The following is a 21,496-nucleotide window of genomic DNA, read 5'->3' as shown; positions in this document are numbered from 1 at the left end:
TAACCACACCCATACTTTATACCAGTAGTTAATGCACTTCAGTAGGTGTTAAGCTAGATCTCACCTCTCCTCCAAAATGCCATCTTTCATAACTCACACGATTAATTCAATAAATTTCTGTAGACCTCATAGTCTTTTTTCTAAATCCTCAGAATAAGTGCAACTTGTTTAATCTAGTTAATGAATCTGAACTTGCAAGGGAGTCAGATGTCTTTTCAGTTAGAGCTTCAATTGGAGCCAAGTTTTCCTTCAATGAAAAAATATTATGTAAGCCACGTGAAAAAAAAAATATACACAGATTTTTCTGAGTCAAACAACTCTATTCTTTTCTTGGAAGAGAATTTGGCACTGTTTGCGCCAACAATACCCTGACCAATGGCAAGATGAAAGTTATTTCCAGTAAAGCTTTTTCTAAATAAGAAGAGTTCTATTTCATTCTTTGTGAAACAACATTCAAGTGTTGACAACCTTTGACGTCTTTCTTGGACAACCATGACTTGCCTGAATCATCATTAGCTTTTAAGAATAAACCCGAAATGAAGAACCTCACAGTGTAAATAAAAGCTCAGAATTAATTCTCCTAAAGAAAATTCTGCATAGTTGACTCAAAGGGCTGTGAAAAAATGGAGAAATAGCTTTACCCAAAAGACAGAATCATCAATAACGTTAATCTTCCTTTTTCAGCTAAGTTGCTTAAGAGATATACTGGATTCCTTGTCTTTACACAAAACCTAGACCCTGGCTTAAAATGGAACAAGCCAAGAGTCACATAAAAGGTTCTCTTTAGAGGTGACAATTTCAGATTGATACAGAGGTAATTATTAAGATCAGTAGAAATGTGAGACAAATGAAAAGACTCCATTTGAATTGTGTAATAGCCAGTTATAAATCAGCTGTATCTTATACACATCCCTCGAGTTTCTTTATTACTTTCCACTTCATCCCACTGAAGTCCTCGTGAGTGTGAACACAGACTGCTAAGTGCATTTCCCCACCTTGTGTCCAGTGGGGAGTTAACATAATGGGATACACCAAGTCCTCTTTCTTAAAATCCCTGCAACATTTCTCCTCTTTTCAGCTAACCTCCCTCCTCTTTTCATCACCCGCAATCTTTTCTAGCTCCTCTTCTTCCATTTCTATTTAAACGTAAATGATGCTCAAGGTAAAAATAAGTGATGCTCAGTGTTCTGGCCTTGTCTCGCTCCTTGCGCACTCTGAGAAATCCTGATTATTTCTATGTGCTCACATCTACGTGCAGATGGTCCCCAAATCTATGGCTCCATCTCCAACAGACTGAGTTCTAGACTCACATGGAAGCAACTCAAATTCAACCCCTACCATGTCAAACTCTCATCTTCCCTGTGGGGAAAAAAAATAACACTCCTCTCTTCCTAGGTTGAGCCTCTCCATTTACTGATAGCCACGCTGGCTCTCAAACTAAAACCCAGTGTATCTTTTATTCCTTCAAATTCCAGGGGATCACCAAACCTTAATAGATGATTCTTTCTCTTGAATGTCTCACTAAACTGGTACCTCCTGTCCATGCCTAAAAGCAAACACTTCATAACAAAAGGACGTTTTAATTGAGCTCCTTCTCTCTGGTCCCTCTCTTTATAACACATTCTATATACAGCCCAAATTATCTTTCTAAAGCATAAATTTGCTTATGCCATTCCTCTATGCAAATAATTAATCAGCTCTCAACTACCAACAGGGGAAAGGCTACCACGTTTCAGCCATTTCTTTCTTCAACTCATTTCTTTCTTCCCCCATGTCACACTGCTCATGATACCCATAAACGGACATGTAATTTCATTGCTTTCTACCAGAATGCTGGCCTCTGTCTTCTGCCTCACAAACTTTTATGTATCCTCTTAGACCTAATTCAAACATCACCTTCTCAATAAAGCCTTCCTCATATCACTCTCCCAAGCACAATCGATGACCATCTCAGCACACCAAATACATCAATTATACCTCTAATCACATCTGGAGCTAGTTTTAAACATTGCTATTTGTTCCCAGTGGGAAGTCCCAGAGGCAATAATTCTCTTAGAAATCTCTGTTATCACGAGAACAAAGTAAAACGCCAAGCACAGAGTAAGTGTACCACACATAATTAATAAATGAGGAACGAATAATCGTGTACCTACAAGTAAGTTCAGTGAAACAGAATACTTTTCTAGGCATTCAGAAAAGTCATACCTGCAACTAAGTGTTTACTTCACACTGTGCATATTTGAATCACGTGTCATTACCCTGACAAAAGCAAAGATGTAAAACGATTGGAACTCACTACGTGATAAACCTCATCAAAGGTGCAAGACTGTCCAATGGGGCAGCAGTTCAGCCAACTAACCAGATGAAACTTGCCTACCTGGACATTAACTTAGAACCAGAGCAGTTCAGAATTTCTGGAAAGTCTAGTGCAAGCCTTCCATCTTGCTGATTTAGGAAAATTAAGCCTACAAGAGTTAAGTGACTTACTCAATGCCTTACAACTAACAGGAGGAGCCAGATCTTCCAATTTTCAGTTGAATACACTTTCCACAGAAAATAAGTAAATATAAAAGAGTGAAGAAAAAAATTAAACCACCATAAATTCAAATGCTACTCCGAATCCACGAAGCAAAAGAAGGTACTACTGTGAATGAAATTCAAAGACATGCGCATGGGGTGATTCCCAATTCTCTGGTAGGTTATATACTAAAGGCAATTAACTCACTCTGTTGGATTCATCAGCATCCTCTTCATTGATGGAGCTAGAAGGGGAGGGAGTCGCCGATTTGCTCGCTGGAGGTGAAGGAGACGTGTGGGGCACACTGGCACCTCCCAAATTCAACCCCAACTGGGCGCTGAGCTGAGACTGGTTGATGGTGGTGAGCTGGGCAGGAGGCATGATCCCAGAGCGAGCAGCATCCGTCATGTGGATGATGGACCTCATGATCAGGGAGGGATCCTGACGGTATTGTGAAACTTGTGTGTGGCTCTGATCCTAAAGGGGCAAGAGCAAGGGGGGGAATTCTTAGTTTTCCCAAACATCAATGAGCTTACAGGGGCTGGGAACGAAATGGGGAAAGGGGATCAAAAGGTACCAACTGCCAGTTACAAAGTAAGTACATCATAAGGATGTAATACACAGCATGGTGGCTGTAGGTAACAGGACTGTATTGCATATTGGAAAGTTGCTAAGAGAGTAGATCATAAAAGTCCTCTTCACAATAAAAAAAAAACAAACACCTTTTTTGTAACTGTATGATGACAAATGTTAACTAGACTTACTCTGGTGATAATTTCGCAATATATACAAATATCCGATCATTACATTGTACACCTGAAACTAATATAATATTAGATGTCAATTATACCTCAATTAAAAAAAAAACAATGAACTTATAATGTCAGCAGTTCCTTAGATAGGTTTGACTTGTAATTTTGATAGATCTGACTTATCTCAGGATAGCTATTAATTGTCTAGTTATTAATTTATTAATTAGAAGGACTCATGCCAGAAAGCTGAAAGGTCAAAAGCATAAAGCCCAAATTATCCAGCCTAGTCTATTGCACCAGAGAACTATCACTGGATGACTTAACTAAGTGATCACAAAACACTACCAGCAAAGGGAAGAGAAACAGCCACCTCTTGCTTCGTACTGAGGAAACTGATGATGACAAGGAAAGGGTGGAAACAGAGGTCTAAACCTTTCAGGCTCACCAGTTGGTTTGCCACCCTTCTCCTGCACACTTCTGGTTCTACTACCCTTTCCCCAGCTCTGCAAAAGGGGAGAATCAGTTCTCTATTTTATCCTCCCAGGCATGCATATGCCATAGAGAGAGGATGGGCTAGAGAAGCACAGAGCAAGCATCTGTTTGCTTCAGGGCACCCTCTCTGTAAAACCCTCTGTGGTTAACCGGAGGGCCATTCCAATTCTGAATTACATTGTCAACGACATTTGGAAGTCATTCCATGTCCTCAGGATTGGATATCACTTTTTTCATCTTAAACCTGCTTTGTTTTCTTCTGTTCAACCCATCTGATTTAATGTACTAATGAATTTTTAAAAATATTATACATATACATATACATAAGGAGGAGGCAGAGACAATCGGAATTAGCTTCTCTGAAAGTTACTGCCGTCACTTCAAATGTAGCCTTCTCTGTATTGGGCAGTCATGTAAAAGGCTTTAGAGTTGCTTCTTGTTCTTCTTTTAATTCCAAAGAATCAAAAAATGAAGACATGCTTTTCAAATGACTTACTTTAAGACTTGTCATTTAGAGTGAGTCTGTGATTTTCTTGAAACCAAATTCTCCTGACTCACAGTGACCCAGAATCTAATTTTATACACAAGCCTATGAATTCCTCTTTGAATCTTTCTGATAAGGCTTATTTCGCTCTTTAAAGAAACAAATGAATTGTAACTTGGAGCGTTTGATTTCTTAATATTAACTATTATAATTCCTCTAAATAAGAAGCCAGACCTATCAGTAGGAAACTAGTTGAATCAATCATGATCGACCATACTACAAAGTATTATGAAGCTTTTTAAGATAATGAATTAGATTTATGTGTATTGACCTAGAGAAATGATTCTCAATTTTGGCTCTAATGACATTTTGGACCAGATAATTCTTTGCTGTGGGAGCTGTCCTTTGCATTGCAGGATGTTAACAGTAACCTTGGCCTCCCCACCTACTAGATACCAGTAGCAACCTCCCTCCCCTCACCAGTCATGACAATCAAAAATGTCTCCAGACATTGCCCCCTGGAGGGCAAAACTGCTCCCAGTTCTAGAAAACCACTAATCTAGAGTGATAGGCAGGATATAGCAAGTGAAAAAGCAAGTTGCAAAACAGAGTACAGACCCTTTTTGTTTAAGAAGAAAAAGTGTATAAACAATGGTTACATTATAACAGATTGGACTGGAGGGGCAAGGAGGGGAGCATCTTAACTCTTTCCATTTAACAAAACAATAGAAGCAAAAACTAAAACACTCTAGTTAGGAAAAACTAAAAAGAAGAGACACAAGTAGTTAAAATAGTCCGTAGCTAATTGCTAGGGTTAAATATTAAACATATAAATTTTCCACTTCTTAATGATTTCTGAGTTATCAAATTCCTGTGGAATCCTGGAGAAATGTGTCACTTATATCAGAAGAACCCCAACTCTTCTTTGTCTCACTGACAATATCCTCTTCCGCTACTCCTAAAATATTACCTTCTCCGGGCAGGCATCCTTCTGCAGACTTGTATGGCAAAAGTGGATTTTACGGTATCAGTTTGTCCTAATTTCTTTTTATTAGCATTCTTCACACATTTAGCTATTTCTCTTCAAAAATCTGAGCTGACTGTCCATTCTTCCGCATTCTTTTAAAGTTCCACCATTTCTTGCTTACGTCACTTCCAGCCCCCGACTCCTGGGATTTAAGCTTATTCTTTTCTTTTTATTGTTTTTTAACATCTTTATTGAATTATAATTGCTTTTGTAAAGCAATTAGTTACTGCTAGTAACTGTTAGTTACTGCTGTATAACAAAGTGAATCAGCTATATCCCCATATCCCCTCCCTCTTGCATCTCCCTCCCACCCTCCCTATCCCACCCCTCTAGGTGGTCACAAAGCACCGAGCTGATCTCCCTGTGCTATGCGGCTGCTTCCCACTAGCTATCTATTTTACATTTGATAGTGTATATATGTCCACGCCACTCTCTCACTTCGTCCCAGCTTACCCTTCCCCCTCCCCGTATCCTCAAGTCCATACTCTACGTCTGCGTCTTTATTCCTGACTATCCTTAGGTTCTTCAGAACCACTTTTTTTCTTTTTTTAGATTCCATGTATATGTGTTAGCATATGGTATTTGTTTTTCTCTTTCTGACTTACTTCACTCTGTATGACAGTCTCTAGGTCCATCCACCTCACTACAAATAACTCAGTTTCATTTCTTTTTATGGCTGAGTAATATTCCATTGTATATATGTGCCACATCTTCTTTATCCATTGTATATATGTGCCACATCTTCTTTATCCATTCACCTGTTGATGGACACTTAGGTTGCTTCCATGTCCTGGCTATTGTAAATAGAGCTGCAGTGAGCATTGTGGTACATGACTCTTTTTCGAATTATGGTTTTCTCAGGGTATACGCCCAGTAGTGGGATTGCTGGGTCATATGGTAGTTCTATTTTTAGTTTTTTAAGGAACTTCCATACTGTTCTCCATAGTGGCTGTATCAATTTACATTCCCACCAACACTGCAAGAGGGTTCCCTTTTCTCCACATCCTCTCCAGCACGTATTGTTTGTAGATTTTTTGATGATGGCCATTCTGACCAGTGTGAGGTGATACCTCATTGTAGTTTTGATTTGCATTTCTCTAATGATTAGTGATGTTGAGCACCCTTTCATGTGTTTGTTGGCAGTCTGTGTATCTTCTTTGGAGAAATGCCTATTTAGGTGTTTTGCCCATCTTTGGATTGGGTTTTTGGTTTTTTTTTTTTTTGATATTGAGCTGCATGAGCTTAAGCTATCTTTTTCTTAATTTTAGTCTCCAAATACATCTTTCAGAAGGCTTTTTAAAAGTCCTATCAGACTTCTTTAAATCTAAGTATTTTAAAATATCTACAGACCACTCTAGAGTATTTTAATTCTGACTGAATAATAATTAATTAATTAACTGGCATGGCCATAAAATATGAGGATACGACTTACACAGTTTTCTCATTAACTAAGGAGTCACTTTGTTTTCTTTACTTCTATGCCCATGAACATCAGCACGTATAGGTACTTGACTGATGCATCCCAGACCTACAGTATTTCAGAGTAATCTCATGGTCACACAGAAGGCCAAGGAGTTAGTTTTCTTTTTCTTTTTTTTTTTTTTTTTTTTTTTTTCCTTGCGTTATGCGGGCCTCTCACTGTTGTGGCCTCTCCCATTTGCGGAGCACAGGCTCCGGACGCGCAGGCTCAGCGGCCATGGCTCACGGGCCCAGCCGCTCCGCGGCATGTGGGATCCCCCTGAAACGGGGCACGAACCCGCGTCTCCTGCATCGGCAGGCGGACTCTCAAGCACTGCGCCACCAGGGAAGCCCAAGGAGTTAGTTTTCTTGGCTTTATCAGCTCTTCCTGAATTCCACCTGCAATTTATGCCTTTATGATGGACCTTGTTGCCTGGGAGTTCCTGTTGACAAACAGCCAAGGTTCACAAACAGGGAACATTGACTGTATGTCTACTCGGGGCCAGGATTTGTGCTAAGCTGAATATGCATTTTCCAATTCAATCCTCTAACTTTCTGAATTGGATACTATTATACCTATTCTTGGCTAAGAGTGATTCCCTAGGCTACCGAGCTAGCTGGTAACTGCTTGATGGAGAAACTGTGCTCTAGGGAGCCATGGTGCCACCACAGTGGAAGCACGCACTGACGGAGAGAAAGATGAATAGGGCTCTGAGTTCTGCACTGCCACCATCCATCCCCCTTTAACAAAAGCAACTCCGTTTTCATTTGCTTTATAAATTGAGATTCCTCACAACATTTCACCAGGAAAAAATGGGTTTTCCTGAAGCGGGGACAGTGTGAAAACCACTCCTGATCCACACTGGTGGTGGGGCTAAGGTCTTGCCAAAACTTAGAGCCATCTACATGGTCTTCAGATCCAAAAAATGCTGGCGCACCTTTTCTAATCTCCCACAGGACAATACACCAAGGACCATTAAAATATTGTCAAGTAACCTCTGAACCACATAATCAATGCATCAAATTGTGCTAGCATTTACCATGGTACACAGCTCTCCAATAATAACTTCCTATGTGTAAGGATTATAGTATAAGATTAATGATGAAAGTTATCTCTTTAGAGAGTCAAGTTCCTTTAGCGCCACCAATTATTAACAACTTCCTTGGGGAACCTGGCGATCCTGAAAATCTCTAGTCATTTTCTATTTAAAAAAAAAAGGTAACCTTTAAAAGACACTTCCTTGGATCTTAGGATTTCTACCTAAAAAGAGAAAAATGTCAGCTCAGTTGAAAAGTGTTTATTGAGCACTTACTATGTGCCAGGCCAGATATCTTTGAAAACTAGAAAATTACCATATGATTCTTTTAAACATGACTCTAATTTAGAAGGGACTGATGAATTTACTATAACAAAGTGTAAGCAAGAATAGTTCATATATACTCCTCCAAAATAGCTCACCATTTTTCCTAGTAGTACTGACATGAGAAGAAAATGTATAACCATGGATATAGCCCTAAGAAATTTAATGCGTTTTTGAGACTTCCCTGGTGGCGCAGTGGTTAAGAATCCGCCTACCAATGCAGGGGACACAGGTTCAAGCCCTAGTCTGTGAAGATCCCACATGCTGCGGAGCAACTAAGCCCATGTGCCACAACTACTGAGCTTGCACTCTAGAGCCCGCGAGCCACAACTACTGAGCCCACGTGCCACAACCACTGAAGCCCATGTGCCTAGAGTCCGTGCTCCACAGCAGGAGAAGCCACCACAATGAGAAGCCTGTGCACCCCAACGAAGAGTAGCCCCTACTCGCCGCAACTAGAGAAAGCCCACACGGCAACAGGACCCAACACAGCCAAAAATAAATAAATTAATTAAAAAAAAGATATTACATAGATATAGACTGTATTTCCCCACACTGTACATTAAAAAAAAAGAAATTTAATGCATTTTTGTAAATCATTATGTTTCACTTATTACAATTAAGGCCTGAAAGATTCACCAATGATCACGGAAAGGCAAAGCAACTAGTGGGTTATAAGAGACTTGCTATTAGCGCATTCAACAATAAGGACTGAATGCTGGCAGCGTCTTCAACTCCTTTCACAATTATGTTTCATGTGGAGAGCTTACTTGTATCACTTCCTAAACTGTTCATCATTTGGAAACAACTCATTCTCTCTCCTTATCTCACTCTGTCTTCTAATTGATAATATTAGATAGAGTTTCTCAACCTCTGCAGTATTGACATTTTGGTCTGGGTAACTCTTTGTTGGGAGAACGCATCATATTCTTTGCTTACAATGCACCTTGAGCATTGTAAATGCTTAACAGCATCTCTGGTCTCTACCCACTAGGTGCCAGTAGCCTCCCCTCCCCCACAGGTTGTGACAACCATATGTCTCCAGACATTGGCAAATGTCCCCTGATGGGCAAAATCCCCCCCTTTCCGGTTTGAGAATGACTTTATTAGACAAATATAATGGAAATCATCTTCTTGAAGGGGAGGAGGAGGGAGTGTCCAAAGATTAGGTTCTGTCTGTGAAAACAGAACAGATGTTTGAGCACAAGATTCAAACTGTGATACTGTGAAAAAAATAAGCTATACAAAAAAAACAATTATTCTGGGAAGGGTAGCTACATTTGATTAAGTCAGCAAGAAAGGCCTCTCCAAGATGACTTTTGAGCTGATACCTAAAGAATGAGGAGAAGCCAATCAGGAAATGAGGAGAAAGTATGTTCCCGGCAGAGGGAAGAGCATATGCAAAGTCTGAGGTGGGAGAGGGCTTGGCACTCTTGAGAAATGGAAAGGAGACCCGCAGAGGTGGGAGCCTGGTAGGCAAGGTAAACAGAGAAATGCAATGGGATCGGAGAGATGGGAATGGGCCAGATCATGCAAGGTGGGGAAATCAGGGGATGCTTCCCTGCAGAGGTGACCCACTGGGCTGAGGTGTAAAGGAAGAGAAGAAGCTAACTGAGCTAGAAAAGTGGGAAGAGCATCGTATGCAGAGAAGAACTTGTACAAGGTCACATGGCATAAGGAAACACATCACGGATAAGTAAGGGAGAGGTCAGCGTTACTGGCCAGGGAAAGCGAGGCTCACTGTGAAGCTGGAGAGGCAAGTAATGGCCAAAAGTAACAGGCCTTGTAATCCATTCTAGATTTTATTCACGACGTAGAAGGATGCCACTCAAAGTTTAAAGGCTTGGTACCTATCCAGTGATGTTACTCATTCCAATAAGTATTAAATGATCAGGGGACTTCCCTGGTGGTCCAGTGGTTACGACTCTGCCTTCCAGTGCAGGGGGTGCGGGTTCCATCCCTGGTCCGGGAGCTAAGATCCCAGATGCCTTGCAGCCAAAACACCAAAACATAAAACAGAAGCAATATTGTAACAAATTCAATTACGACTTTAAAAATGGTCCACATCCAAAAAAAAAAAAAAATCTTAAAAAAAATACTATCAACGGACAAAGGATTAATCTCCAAAATATATAAACAGCTCATTCAGCTCAATATTAAAAAAACAAACAACCCAATCCAAAAATGGGCAGAAGACCTAAACAGACATTTCTCCAAAGAAGACATGCAGGTGGGCAAGAGGCACATGAAAAGCTGCTCAACATCACTAATCATTAGAGAAATGCAAATCAAAACCACAATGAGGTATCACCTCACACCAGTTAGAATGGGCGTCATCAGAAAATCTACAAACAACAAATGCTGGAGAGGGTGTGGAGAAAAAGGAACCCTCTTGCACTGTTGGTGGGAATGTAAATTGATACACCCACTATGGAGAACAGTATGGAGGTTCCTTAAAAAACTAAAAATAGGGGCTTCCCTGGTGGCGCAGTGGTTGAGAGTCCGCCTGCCGATGCAGGGGACACGGGTTCGTGCCCCAGTCCGGGAAGATCCCACATGCCGCGAAGCGGCTGGGCCCATGAGCCATGGCCGCTGAGCCTGCACATCCGCAGCCTGTGCTCCACAACGGGAGAGGCCACAACGGTGAGAGGCCCGCGTACAGCAAAAAAAAAGACCAAAAACTAAAAACAGAATTACCATATGATGCAGCAATCCCACTACTGGGCATATACCCAGGGGAAACCATAATTCAAAAAGACACATGCACCCCAATGTTCACTGCAGCACTATTTACAATAGCCAGGTCATGGAAGCAACCTAAATGCCCATCGACAGATGAATGGATACAGAAGATGTGGTATATATATACAATGGAATATTTCTCAGCCATAAAAAGGAACGAAATTGGGTCATTTGTAGAGACGTGGATGGACCTAGAGACTGTCATACAGAGTGAAGTATGTCAGAAAGAGAAAAACGGATATCGTATATTAACGCGTATATGTGGAACCTAGAAAAATGGTACAGATGAACCGGTTTGCAGGGCAGAAATAGAGACACAGCTGTAGAGAACAAACGTATAGACACCAAGCGGGGAAAGTGGCAGGGGCTGGGGGTTGTGGTGTGATGAAGTGGGCGATTGGGATTGATATGTATACACTAATATGTATAAAACAGATAACTAATAAGAAACTGCTGTGTAAAAAATAAATAAAATTCAAAAAAGAAAGTATTAACTGATCATACTTCATGGGCATCCATCAATTGTGGACAACTTGGATTTAATTATAAATAGTATAAATATATAGCCTGACACCTCAACTTATGTTTTGAAGAGTACTCAAGGATTAGTTTTTGCAGTCAGAACGGTCATTCAGAATGGGCAGGCCATGGACTTCTAACAGGAAGCACATTGCCTTCTATCTATAAGTACAATTCAACGAAGCCTTTGCGCAACAATGCCTTGATGGTTTGTCCATGTCTTGGTAGGGGGAGTGCTCAGCTGAGGCTTGCTTCTCTCTCTACCTGATGAAAGAGCCTCTTTGTCTTTTGTTTTTTTAAAACAGGAAACCAAGGAATGGGGAGTTTGGGGTAGAGGTCCCCCGTTTTCTTAAATTGCCTGAAATCCAGTCTATTATTGAACGTTAATCATTTGAGTGAACGGTTAAATATCTGAATAATTTTATATTAAAAAGGAAACTTGACATCACTAGCATAAATTAAAAACTGGAATCACCATAATCAATGGAATGCCAGATATAAATACTAAGTAAAGAAATACTGAATAATTCCATTACAGTCCATCTAAATATGCAGACCTGCCTAAGGTTCTGAGCCAGAGTTCTGCTCTCTCTTTTTTAAAAAGGATGAAAGAGAGATGTGAAAGACTCATTAGCCCCAAACTGAGACTTCTTTCTTGACTTAAGATTGAAAGAGAACGGAAAGGTGAAAAAACGGTGTTAAAAAAACAAACAACCCAATCCAAAAATGGGCAGAAGACCTAAATAGACATTTCTCCAAAGAAGACATACAGATGGCCAAGAAGCACATGAAAAGCTGCTCAACATCACTAATTATTAGAGAAATGCAAATCAAAACTACAATGAGGTATCACCTCACACCAGTTAGAATGGGCATCATCAGAAAATCTACAAACAACAAATGCTGGAGAGGGTGTGGAGAAAAGGGAACCCTCTTGCACTGTTGGTGGGAATGTAAATTGATACAGCCACTATGGAGAACAGTATGGAGGTTCCTTAAAAAACTAAAAATAGGGGCTTCCCTGGTGGCGCAGTGGTTGAGAGTCCGCCTGCCGATGCAGGGGACACGGGTTCGTGCCCCAGTCCGGGAAGATCCCACATGCCGCGAAGCGGCTGGGCCCATGAGCCATGGCCGCTGAGCCTGCACATCCGCAGCCTGTGCTCCACAACGGGAGAGGCCACAACGGTGAGAGGCCCGCGTACAGCAAAAAAAAAGACCAAAAACTAAAAACAGAATTACCATATGATGCAGCAATCCCACTACTGGGCATATACCCAGGGGAAACCATAATTCAAAAAGACACATGCACCCCAATGTTCACTGCAGCACTATTTACAATAGCCAGGTCATGGAAGCAACCTAAATGCCCATCGACAGATGAATGGATACAGAAGATGTGGTATATATATACAATGGAATATTTCTCAGCCATAAAAAGGAACGAAATTGGGTCATTTGTAGAGACGTGGATGGACCTAGAGACTGTCATACAGAGTGAAGTATGTCAGAAAGAGAAAAACGGATATCGTATATTAACGCGTATATGTGGAACCTAGAAAAATGGTACAGATGAACCGGTTTGCAGGGCAGAAATAGAGACACAGCTGTAGAGAACAAACGTATAGACACCAAGCGGGGAAAGTGGCAGGGGCTGGGGGTTGTGGTGTGATGAAGTGGGCGATTGGGATTGATATGTATACACTAATATGTATAAAACAGATAACTAATAAGAAACTGCTGTGTAAAAAATAAATAAAATTCAAAAAAGAAAGTATTAACTGATCATACTTCATGGGCATCCATCAATTGTGGACAACTTGGATTTAATTATAAATAGTATAAATATATAGCCTGACACCTCAACTTATGTTTTGAAGAGTACTCAAGGATTAGTTTTTGCAGTCAGAACGGTCATTCAGAATGGGCAGGCCATGGACTTCTAACAGGAAGCACATTGCCTTCTATCTATAAGTACAATTCAACGAAGCCTTTGCGCAACAATGCCTTGATGGTTTGTCCATGTCTTGGTAGGGGGAGTGCTCAGCTGAGGCTTGCTTCTCTCTCTACCTGATGAAAGAGCCTCTTTGTCTTTTGTTTTTTTAAAACAGGAAACCAAGGAATGGGGAGTTTGGGGTAGAGGTCCCCCGTTTTCTTAAATTGCCTGAAATCCAGTCTATTATTGAACGTTAATCATTTGAGTGAACGGTTAAATATCTGAATAATTTTATATTAAAAAGGAAACTTGACATCACTAGCATAAATTAAAAACTGGAATCACCATAATCAATGGAATGCCAGATATAAATACTAAGTAAAGAAATACTGAATAATTCCATTACAGTCCATCTAAATATGCAGACCTGCCTAAGGTTCTGAGCCAGAGTTCTGCTCTCTCTTTTTTAAAAAGGATGAAAGAGAGATGTGAAAGACTCATTAGCCCCAAACTGAGACTTCTTTCTTGACTTAAGATTGAAAGAGAACGGAAAGGTGAAAAAACGTCCCTACTGTGTAAATCACCGTGTTATATTACCATGTCCATACTTCATGTAAGATATGTGGGGTTTGGGGGGATGGGAATGGTTTGCTCTTATTTCTTTAGCCAAGAAAACTCTCCCTCCTCTACATATTTAAATCTTTTTCACTCCTACTTTCGGGCCAGGAAGCAAGGACCTGTCCCTCCACGAAGTCCTCTCAGAATGAATTTCCCTTTCCTTCCCATGCCTGGAATTCATCTTTGTGATGCACACCTGGTGATACATAATCACACATCCTCCTGTTTTGCATTTTTGTTTCTTTTACAAATGTAAGATATAAGCTTTCGAATAGATTTTTATATTTTAAGAACCACACCTTATTCTATTTTATCTATTGATATTTTTACTCAGTTCAATGATGATTACTTCCATCTGAGTTGATTTTATCACAAAGGATTTTTAAAATTCTAACATGCAAATGTATTTAATGCACCTTCCATCTACATTTACAAGTAAATATTCTCTGTAACAATGTAACATCAGGTTTTCATAATAAAGGGTAACATCTAATTAAGAAGCAAATAACCCAAATATATTAGAAAGTGTGACTAAATACATTTTCACTATGTGGTTTTTTTAATCAATATTTCTTGAGAAATGGAGTAATTAATTATCAGTAATAAAAACTGCTTTGTATTAATAAATATCAGAGAACTACAAAGAGGAAATCCAGTAATTTTATGCTCAATTATTTAGTTATGTCCTATAGTGAGGTTAAAATTTTATTTCCAAATAAACAATCAATCAGCATTTACGCGTAGCGAGTGCATTCCTAACCCAAACAGAAACTGAAACAAACACAGTCGTGCCAAATACACCAAGGATAATTACAGACCGACATACCCTAAAGGTTATATTTATCAAAATATCTGCACCGAAATAGATACTTTTTACTTAATAACTACTCTCAGGGTTATAATCAAACATACCTACACATGAAAGTTTTGTGAAAACCAGTCTTCCCCAAAGTTAATAGTTTCTTAGCAAAATAAAAATTTCAAGAGTTTATCATAAAACAATGGTATTTTCTTATGTACCCTCTAACTCCTTTGTTTTACCAAGGAGTCAGCTCTGTGTTGATTTTATTCAATCCTAAATTAAAATTTTAAAGAGGAATTCCATTTTTACAGCTGTTGATACTTTAAACCTCCTGCCCACCTCCATTTTTATTTAGTATTAAGGTACGTTCTTAATAACAAATAAATATTCTTTCATTATCCTTTCATTCATTCATATATTCCACAAATATAATATTTATTGAGAGCCTCGTGTATTCCAGCCCAGACACTGTTCCAGGCCTGAGGATGACAGTAGCAAACAAGACAGATGAGGGGACAGGACAGGCCGTAAACAAGCAAAGGAGACCGTTTCTAAGGGTGACAAGTGAGGCCACAGTACAGGAGTAACTCTCATCCCTCTAAAAACTGTTTGACCCATCAAGCCAGTTTTATTTGGGAATCTGAGTGATGTAGAATGGTGTGTCTTCTGTCCCTAACCCACAGGGAAATACTGCCAATGCAATAGAAGATGATAACTGTAGGGTATATATGTTAAAAACAAGATACAGGGAAATAAACCATAGCCTAACTTTTTAATAACACGTTTCCTTGAATGGGATAAATCAACCAAGTAATCACATGTTGCCCTTCACAAGAGCTAATTGGGTTTTGTAGAAGTTTGGAACACGCCCCTCCTTTAATACATGATCCTAAAGTTAACTCAACCTTAAAGACAACACTCATACGTTCAGGGTCAGTAGGCATTTCCAGGCCGAGAATAAAGAACATTTCTTTTAAGCCGTGTATGGTACAAGGTTATTTGCTCTACCAAAAAAGGCAGCTCTTAAAATGTCTGTGACTTGGGTATTTTGGGTAGACGACTGTCCAGGTGTAGCAACAGTTAATTAAAGTGGACTTTGGACAGCATGCCTCTTTGAAGCAGTCATCAGACTCCAAATTTTTGTATTACATGGAAGAGACACTGCTGACCAAGAACTCAGTTTGATAAATGATCGGTCTCTAATGATTGAGAACAATATATAGCACCTAGTAAGCGCTCAGCAAATGTCTGCTAGAGTTAATATGGTTTTAATTATATACTTTGGGCTTGGAACAGATAGGTCCCATTCCACTCAAAGTGAGTTATTTTGCTTATGTAAGATGTGCCTTTTCTATTGTTAATTTACAATAAGAATACGTTTCGACCATGACCTGACCAAAAATAAACATTACTGAGTTAACCGTTCAATTTGTATGAGAACTTGTTGGTCCCCCCAATGGCTAAACGGTAATCGTCCTGTGGAATTTAGCTCTGCCGCCTCTGTTGACAATGGCAATGAACCTGTCCATAACATTAATAAGGACTTGTTTTAATAGAACGTTCCATGCATTAAACACATTAATGACCCATGAAATAACTGTTTTATCTGTAACACATTAAGCTACATTGCTTAAAACGATGTATTAATTGAAAAGTTTGCGATTTCTCTTAACAAGACTTTGGATAGTACAAAAATGGCATGAAAGTTATTTTGTGAAAATAAAAATAATTCAGAATTAGACCCCTACTAAATGACTGTACGAAAAATCAAAACTTCTAAAATAAGCCTGGTAATTTTAGGAGTATTATTTTGATACATTCTTATTTTTCTGATCAAAAATGATGTCTGTCTGGATTATGACATAAGAGCTTTGTGAATATTTTAAAAGCTGGTACCTTTCTTCTCTATGTGCACACCTTCTGTAGGACTTTTTTCTCTCTTATTCTCTTTCCTTAACGGGTACAGAGACTGCCATACCCAAATTTATCTCCCTTACTTCCATCTTTGTCAATTTTCTAGTACTATGTTTGATATTATCAGAGCACCAGTAGTGTTTTCTATAAATATGTGCTATCGCAATTAAGTCCAAAGCAATATCAAACAGAAAACGCCCCTCTTCCAAAAACGAAACATAATGCACGAAGAAAAAAAATGTGAATTATCAGTGTGTTTTATAAATTCTCTTTTGGGGGGCATACAAAATGTCAGACTAGAGACAATTATTTTACTGTCTGTTTCTTGGATATCAAAGAGAATTTTGAAATTCATCAAAGCTAACCTTCTGTTATGTACAACAGGCTAAGCTGAAAAGAATGTTAACAAGTTCAATTTTCATTCAATCAGCACTACTGCTCTCTGAAATGTTTCATTGCAGGAAAGAAATAAAAATAATCTATATGGTAATTATGAGGATGAATCCCCCAGTAACTTTCAGCTACATGAAAGGTCAGTTCTATTCAAGATATTTTATCAGCCCCCTGCACATACTCCTGTCCTGTCATTTTAAATCTGAACAGCATTTTATTTTCCCATTTACTGCTACCTGCAGAATTAAGTACTTAAGCCAAATAAGAAAAAAAAAAAAAAAAGAAAAAAAAGAAATGTTGAATGCTGGCAAAGGCTATAATAGCATAGAGATAAATCGTTCAGCTGCTCTCTCAAGCCTCTAGGGCTGCAGATTTTTCTTCTCCTGGTGCACTGTGGGTATTCAAAACTTGTTCAACATGATTTCATTTCATTTCAGGCACTGCCTGAGAAAACTAAATTACAGAATCAATCATACAGAAGGTCAGAGTGAGACTTCATTACAAGTATTGCATGCTTGCATGAATATCTTTCATTTATGACTGACCCAATATGTCACAATAGCTGTCTAGTAAAAATAAGCCACTTTCTGAAATTGATGTACTACTGATGTCAATGCTACTCAGCAGGCTGGGCAGATTACAGAGAGGTGTTAAAAAAAAAAAAAAAGAAAGAAAGAAACCCTTTGGAGCGCACGTTGTAGATTTTTAGGATTGCAATCTTTTGTAGATTAAAATAATTTCCAGATGATCATCTAAACTGACAATAATGCTTAGAGGTAACCAAACTATGACTGTTGATTTCAACTTGCCAGCGACACCCTGTGTGAAAATACACATATCCACAACAAGCAAATCAAGGTTGTTCTTTGAAGTCACAAATGCATTGACTTTCAATTTTTTTCAACAATTCGCTTTTGAATACCAGGGCATTATTTGCATATTTTGAAATGGGAATGCTAATCATTAGGCTCTTTTTAATCCCCCCTTTTCTCTTTTGTTCCTGCTTTCTGTTTTTTAAATATAATGGCAGAAACTTAAGGAAGATAAACATGTTGTGCTGGTTGCCAACAAAAATGCAGCTAATCAGTAATGTGACAAACTGTCACTCTTTCGAAAGGAAAACCAATGAAGCTCTGAAGAAAAGCTGGTTCAATACCCCATAAACAAGCTGGCTTTTCTTCTTATATGAAAGTCTTAATTCACCATAGCAATCCTTAACAGACAGCCATATTCATTTGGATAACAAAACTTCTTACTTGCATAGGGTATGATAGCCGGTGCACACTGGGAAGCTGAGTGCATGATGTATAAAGTATTATTTATTATTTTTCTGGTGACCTTCCTGAGGGAAATCTCTGAGGAGCTGCTGTGGAGCATTATGATGTCGCCAGCCACCTCGGTACCCGGAGGGAAATATAGAAGAACCTTGACATAACCTATTTTTAACCATGCCTCTGGCGATTCTGAATTCAAGTTTATAGGTGAACATGTCAGGTAGTACATAGAACAAAGCCAACGACACATTGTATTCATCATAATTCTGTCCTGGTACATTTTATTTTTTCCAACATTTGTGATTTAAAATCCCATGACATTTCTTCAAGGTGAAATTCTACTAGAATTTTCAACAAGATTAGTTTGTTTCCAGCCAAAATAAATATCATTCGGGTTCAGCAAAACTTCAGAAAGGCTCCAATAAATGTGATGAGGTCCATGTAAATACCATGACAACAGCTTGCACTTGGCTAAAGTACTCATACTTTTAAAAATCAATGAAATAATTCAACGGCTTGAGTGATTAGCAATACATTACAAAAGAAGCATTAAAAATTGAGCCCTCTCTTCCCATGCCAGTCCGTGAAAGCATTGTTCTTTAAGTGTATGTGAATATCATAATTATTTTATGATTCCATCTTTAGTTCTTTCCAATATAGTAAATTCAATTGACCATGAAATGAAATTTCATAGTCAAAATGCCTCCTTTACACTTTTTTTATAGCAGCAATAACAGTTTTATAGCTTTAAGGCAAGGTAATTCATCAGATGTTTAATTTAAAGGCAGATTCTTATATTATTAATAAATATTTACCAATTTAATAAAGCACACATCTTAGCATGCATTATATGGTCTTTTAACTATTTCCCTAACTTAAATGAGCCTCGCTGAGCATCTATGAATAATGGTGAACCCTGGGCAAACTCTCTTGGTGACTAAACACCCTTTTTATTTTTATTATTTTCCAGGCACAACATCGCAAGCCTCATTATAGAGAAACAGAGGACAGAACCCTCCCTTCCAGTGTCAAAGGGACAAAAATGTAAGAAAGTTCACAGGAAACAATTATTTGTGACGGCGACGAACGTTTATGAATACTTAATGACCATTTCCCGACTGTTCCCTGCATTCTTTTCTGACAAAAAAGTAAAAATAAAAACCCTGATGTTCAGCTCAGACACAAAAGATCACAGGCAAAGAAAATTATGTTGCCGCAATCCTATTTGGGAAAGTAATCTTATATTTCAGAGAGCACACTGAATCTTTGCGCTGCTAATCCACTACCTATTTGGCAATCATCTGTTGTTATCTGGGGAATTAACAATGAAACCAATAAACATCGCTGGCATGGTCATAATGTGCACAGAAATATGTAAACAAGCAATAGGAATTGTTTTTTGTTATACCAACACATCTGTTTCATTTTATCAGGGTTAAAAAAAAAGCCCTATAAACTATTAATCTTGTTTTAAAATGTCTGCCTAGTACCTCACCTAGACAGACACAAATGCATTATATACTATGGTAGAAAAAAAAAACAATCTCAGCAGATGAGCTTAAAATACTTAAGCAGATTTACTCTGGTGATTGCTAACTATAATTGCACACTAAGAAAAACAGAACCCAAATTATTGCATTAGTAACCTTGGCTCTCTGGAGGGCCTTACTTGATGTTTACGACAATAAATACCACAATTAGGTATACGTCACACAATAACCTGCTCTATATTTTCCTCTGCTGGTTATAAGCAATTATTCTTTCTCCCTTTCTCTGTACCACAGTTTGATATTTCATCTCAGATAGGAGCAAATCACGTATCATAAACGTGATGCTTTAATCCAACAAATGCAAAAGACCCGGGCACTTGATAAGGGCTTCCATTTCTAAAAACTCTCCTGGGCAAACTTTCAACTCAAGTACACCTCTTTGTCAAACCAAAGGAAAGGGGAGATGGGCTGCTTTCAAACCAATGAATCAGACATCTCAGAAACTCATTTCAAACCAGAAGGCTCTGGTTGGGTCCTCCTCTTTCAAGTCAACCAACCCAGCGCGCTCTTGTCCCACACCAGGGATTAATCCGCTACCTGCATTTAAACGGCATTGGGAGGAACAATCCACATGTCCTCCGGTGGATAGGCACGAGCATGTTTTAGCACATGGGCTCTCAGATCTTTACCCTGAGAAGGACAAACAATAACTAAAACACTTTCAAGCAGTAAATTTGCTGCCTACCATATGCAACCCACTGCTATGAAGCACGCCATCTTGTTCCACGAGATTTCTTGAGATTGTAATGGAAGGAAGATCCAGGCTTTGAGGGGGAAACTGGGGCGTGAATTCACTTCCCTGGGAAGGCAACGGATCGCTGAGGCCTTGGAAAGGTAGAAGAACATCAGGCATGCCCAGAGCGGGGTCCGACTCTGGAGGTGGCGTGATCGGGGGTATTTCAAACTCCTCATCTCCAAGGCTTGGTGTATGGAACGTCTGCTAAAGGAAACAAAATACAGATATCTTCATATTCTCTTCCTATATCTTATTTCTCCTTGGAGGGAAAACGAAAGATTTCGCATGAAAATACTACATAGCTAGGCCAAATATTGATTTCTCAAATGAAAATACCTTAAACACAGATTTCCATATATAAAGTTTTGCTGATCATTCTGATTAAAGATTTGAGTCTCATTATCATATGATTTTAATGGAGTATCAGTATTAACAGTTTTTTAATGCGTACTTAATTAGCAACATCTGTCTTTGTTGTTAGTTGGAGCACCAGCGACATTAGATTTGGCTATATAACAAATTGCCACTTTATTGATATGTTAGTGAAACGGCTCAAAAGCTTACATTATCCACATGCTTCATCAAATGCTGACGATTTTGTGGAGCACACACACGACATTAATCCAGAAGTGAACATTACACATATTTACTTTCTGCCACAACATATAAAACAAGTGATATTGAATGTATGGTTTGCTTTTTAAATTTCCTTATTGGTATATCCTCAAGTGCAATGAATGCTTCCATGGAAATTGTTACTGTTTGTAATAAAGCATTTCATATAAGGATTATCAGAGTACATATATCCACGGCTTTTATTTAAATTGTAAGGAGAGTTATTTTCTTTTATAGCAAGATTTTGATATGTATTTATCAGAACACTTTTCTTCCAGTCTTCAGCTTTTTTTTTTTTTTTTTTTTTT

At 38.8% G+C, this 21,496-nt stretch overlaps 1 protein-coding gene across 2 annotated transcripts in view; it reads right to left on the bottom strand.

Annotated features, from left to right (window-relative positions):
• The window catches only part of TOX3 (TOX high mobility group box family member 3), a 111,324-nt gene that overhangs the window by 9,519 nt on the left and 80,309 nt on the right, over window positions 1-21,496 (bottom strand). Inside the window, exons 3-4 of one of the 2 annotated variants that reach the window (XM_007459468.1) lie at window positions 20,523-20,777; window positions 2,726-2,995 (exon numbers count right to left, since the gene is read on the bottom strand). In XM_007459468.1, the coding sequence (XP_007459530.1) occupies window positions 2,726-2,995; window positions 20,523-20,777 (525 nt within the window). The remainder of the gene's footprint in view (window positions 1-2,725; window positions 2,996-20,522; window positions 20,778-21,496) is intronic. The other variant, XM_007459469.1, reaches the window with a different exon arrangement.

The sequence above is a fragment of the Lipotes vexillifer genome, unplaced genomic scaffold, assembly GCF_000442215.2.
Source record: "Lipotes vexillifer unplaced genomic scaffold, Lipotes_vexillifer_v1.1 scaffold342, whole genome shotgun sequence".
NCBI lineage: Eukaryota > Metazoa > Chordata > Mammalia > Artiodactyla > Lipotidae > Lipotes > Lipotes vexillifer.
The sequence above is the reverse complement of the archived record's forward strand: the minus strand, read 5'-3'. Positions and strand labels throughout refer to the sequence as shown.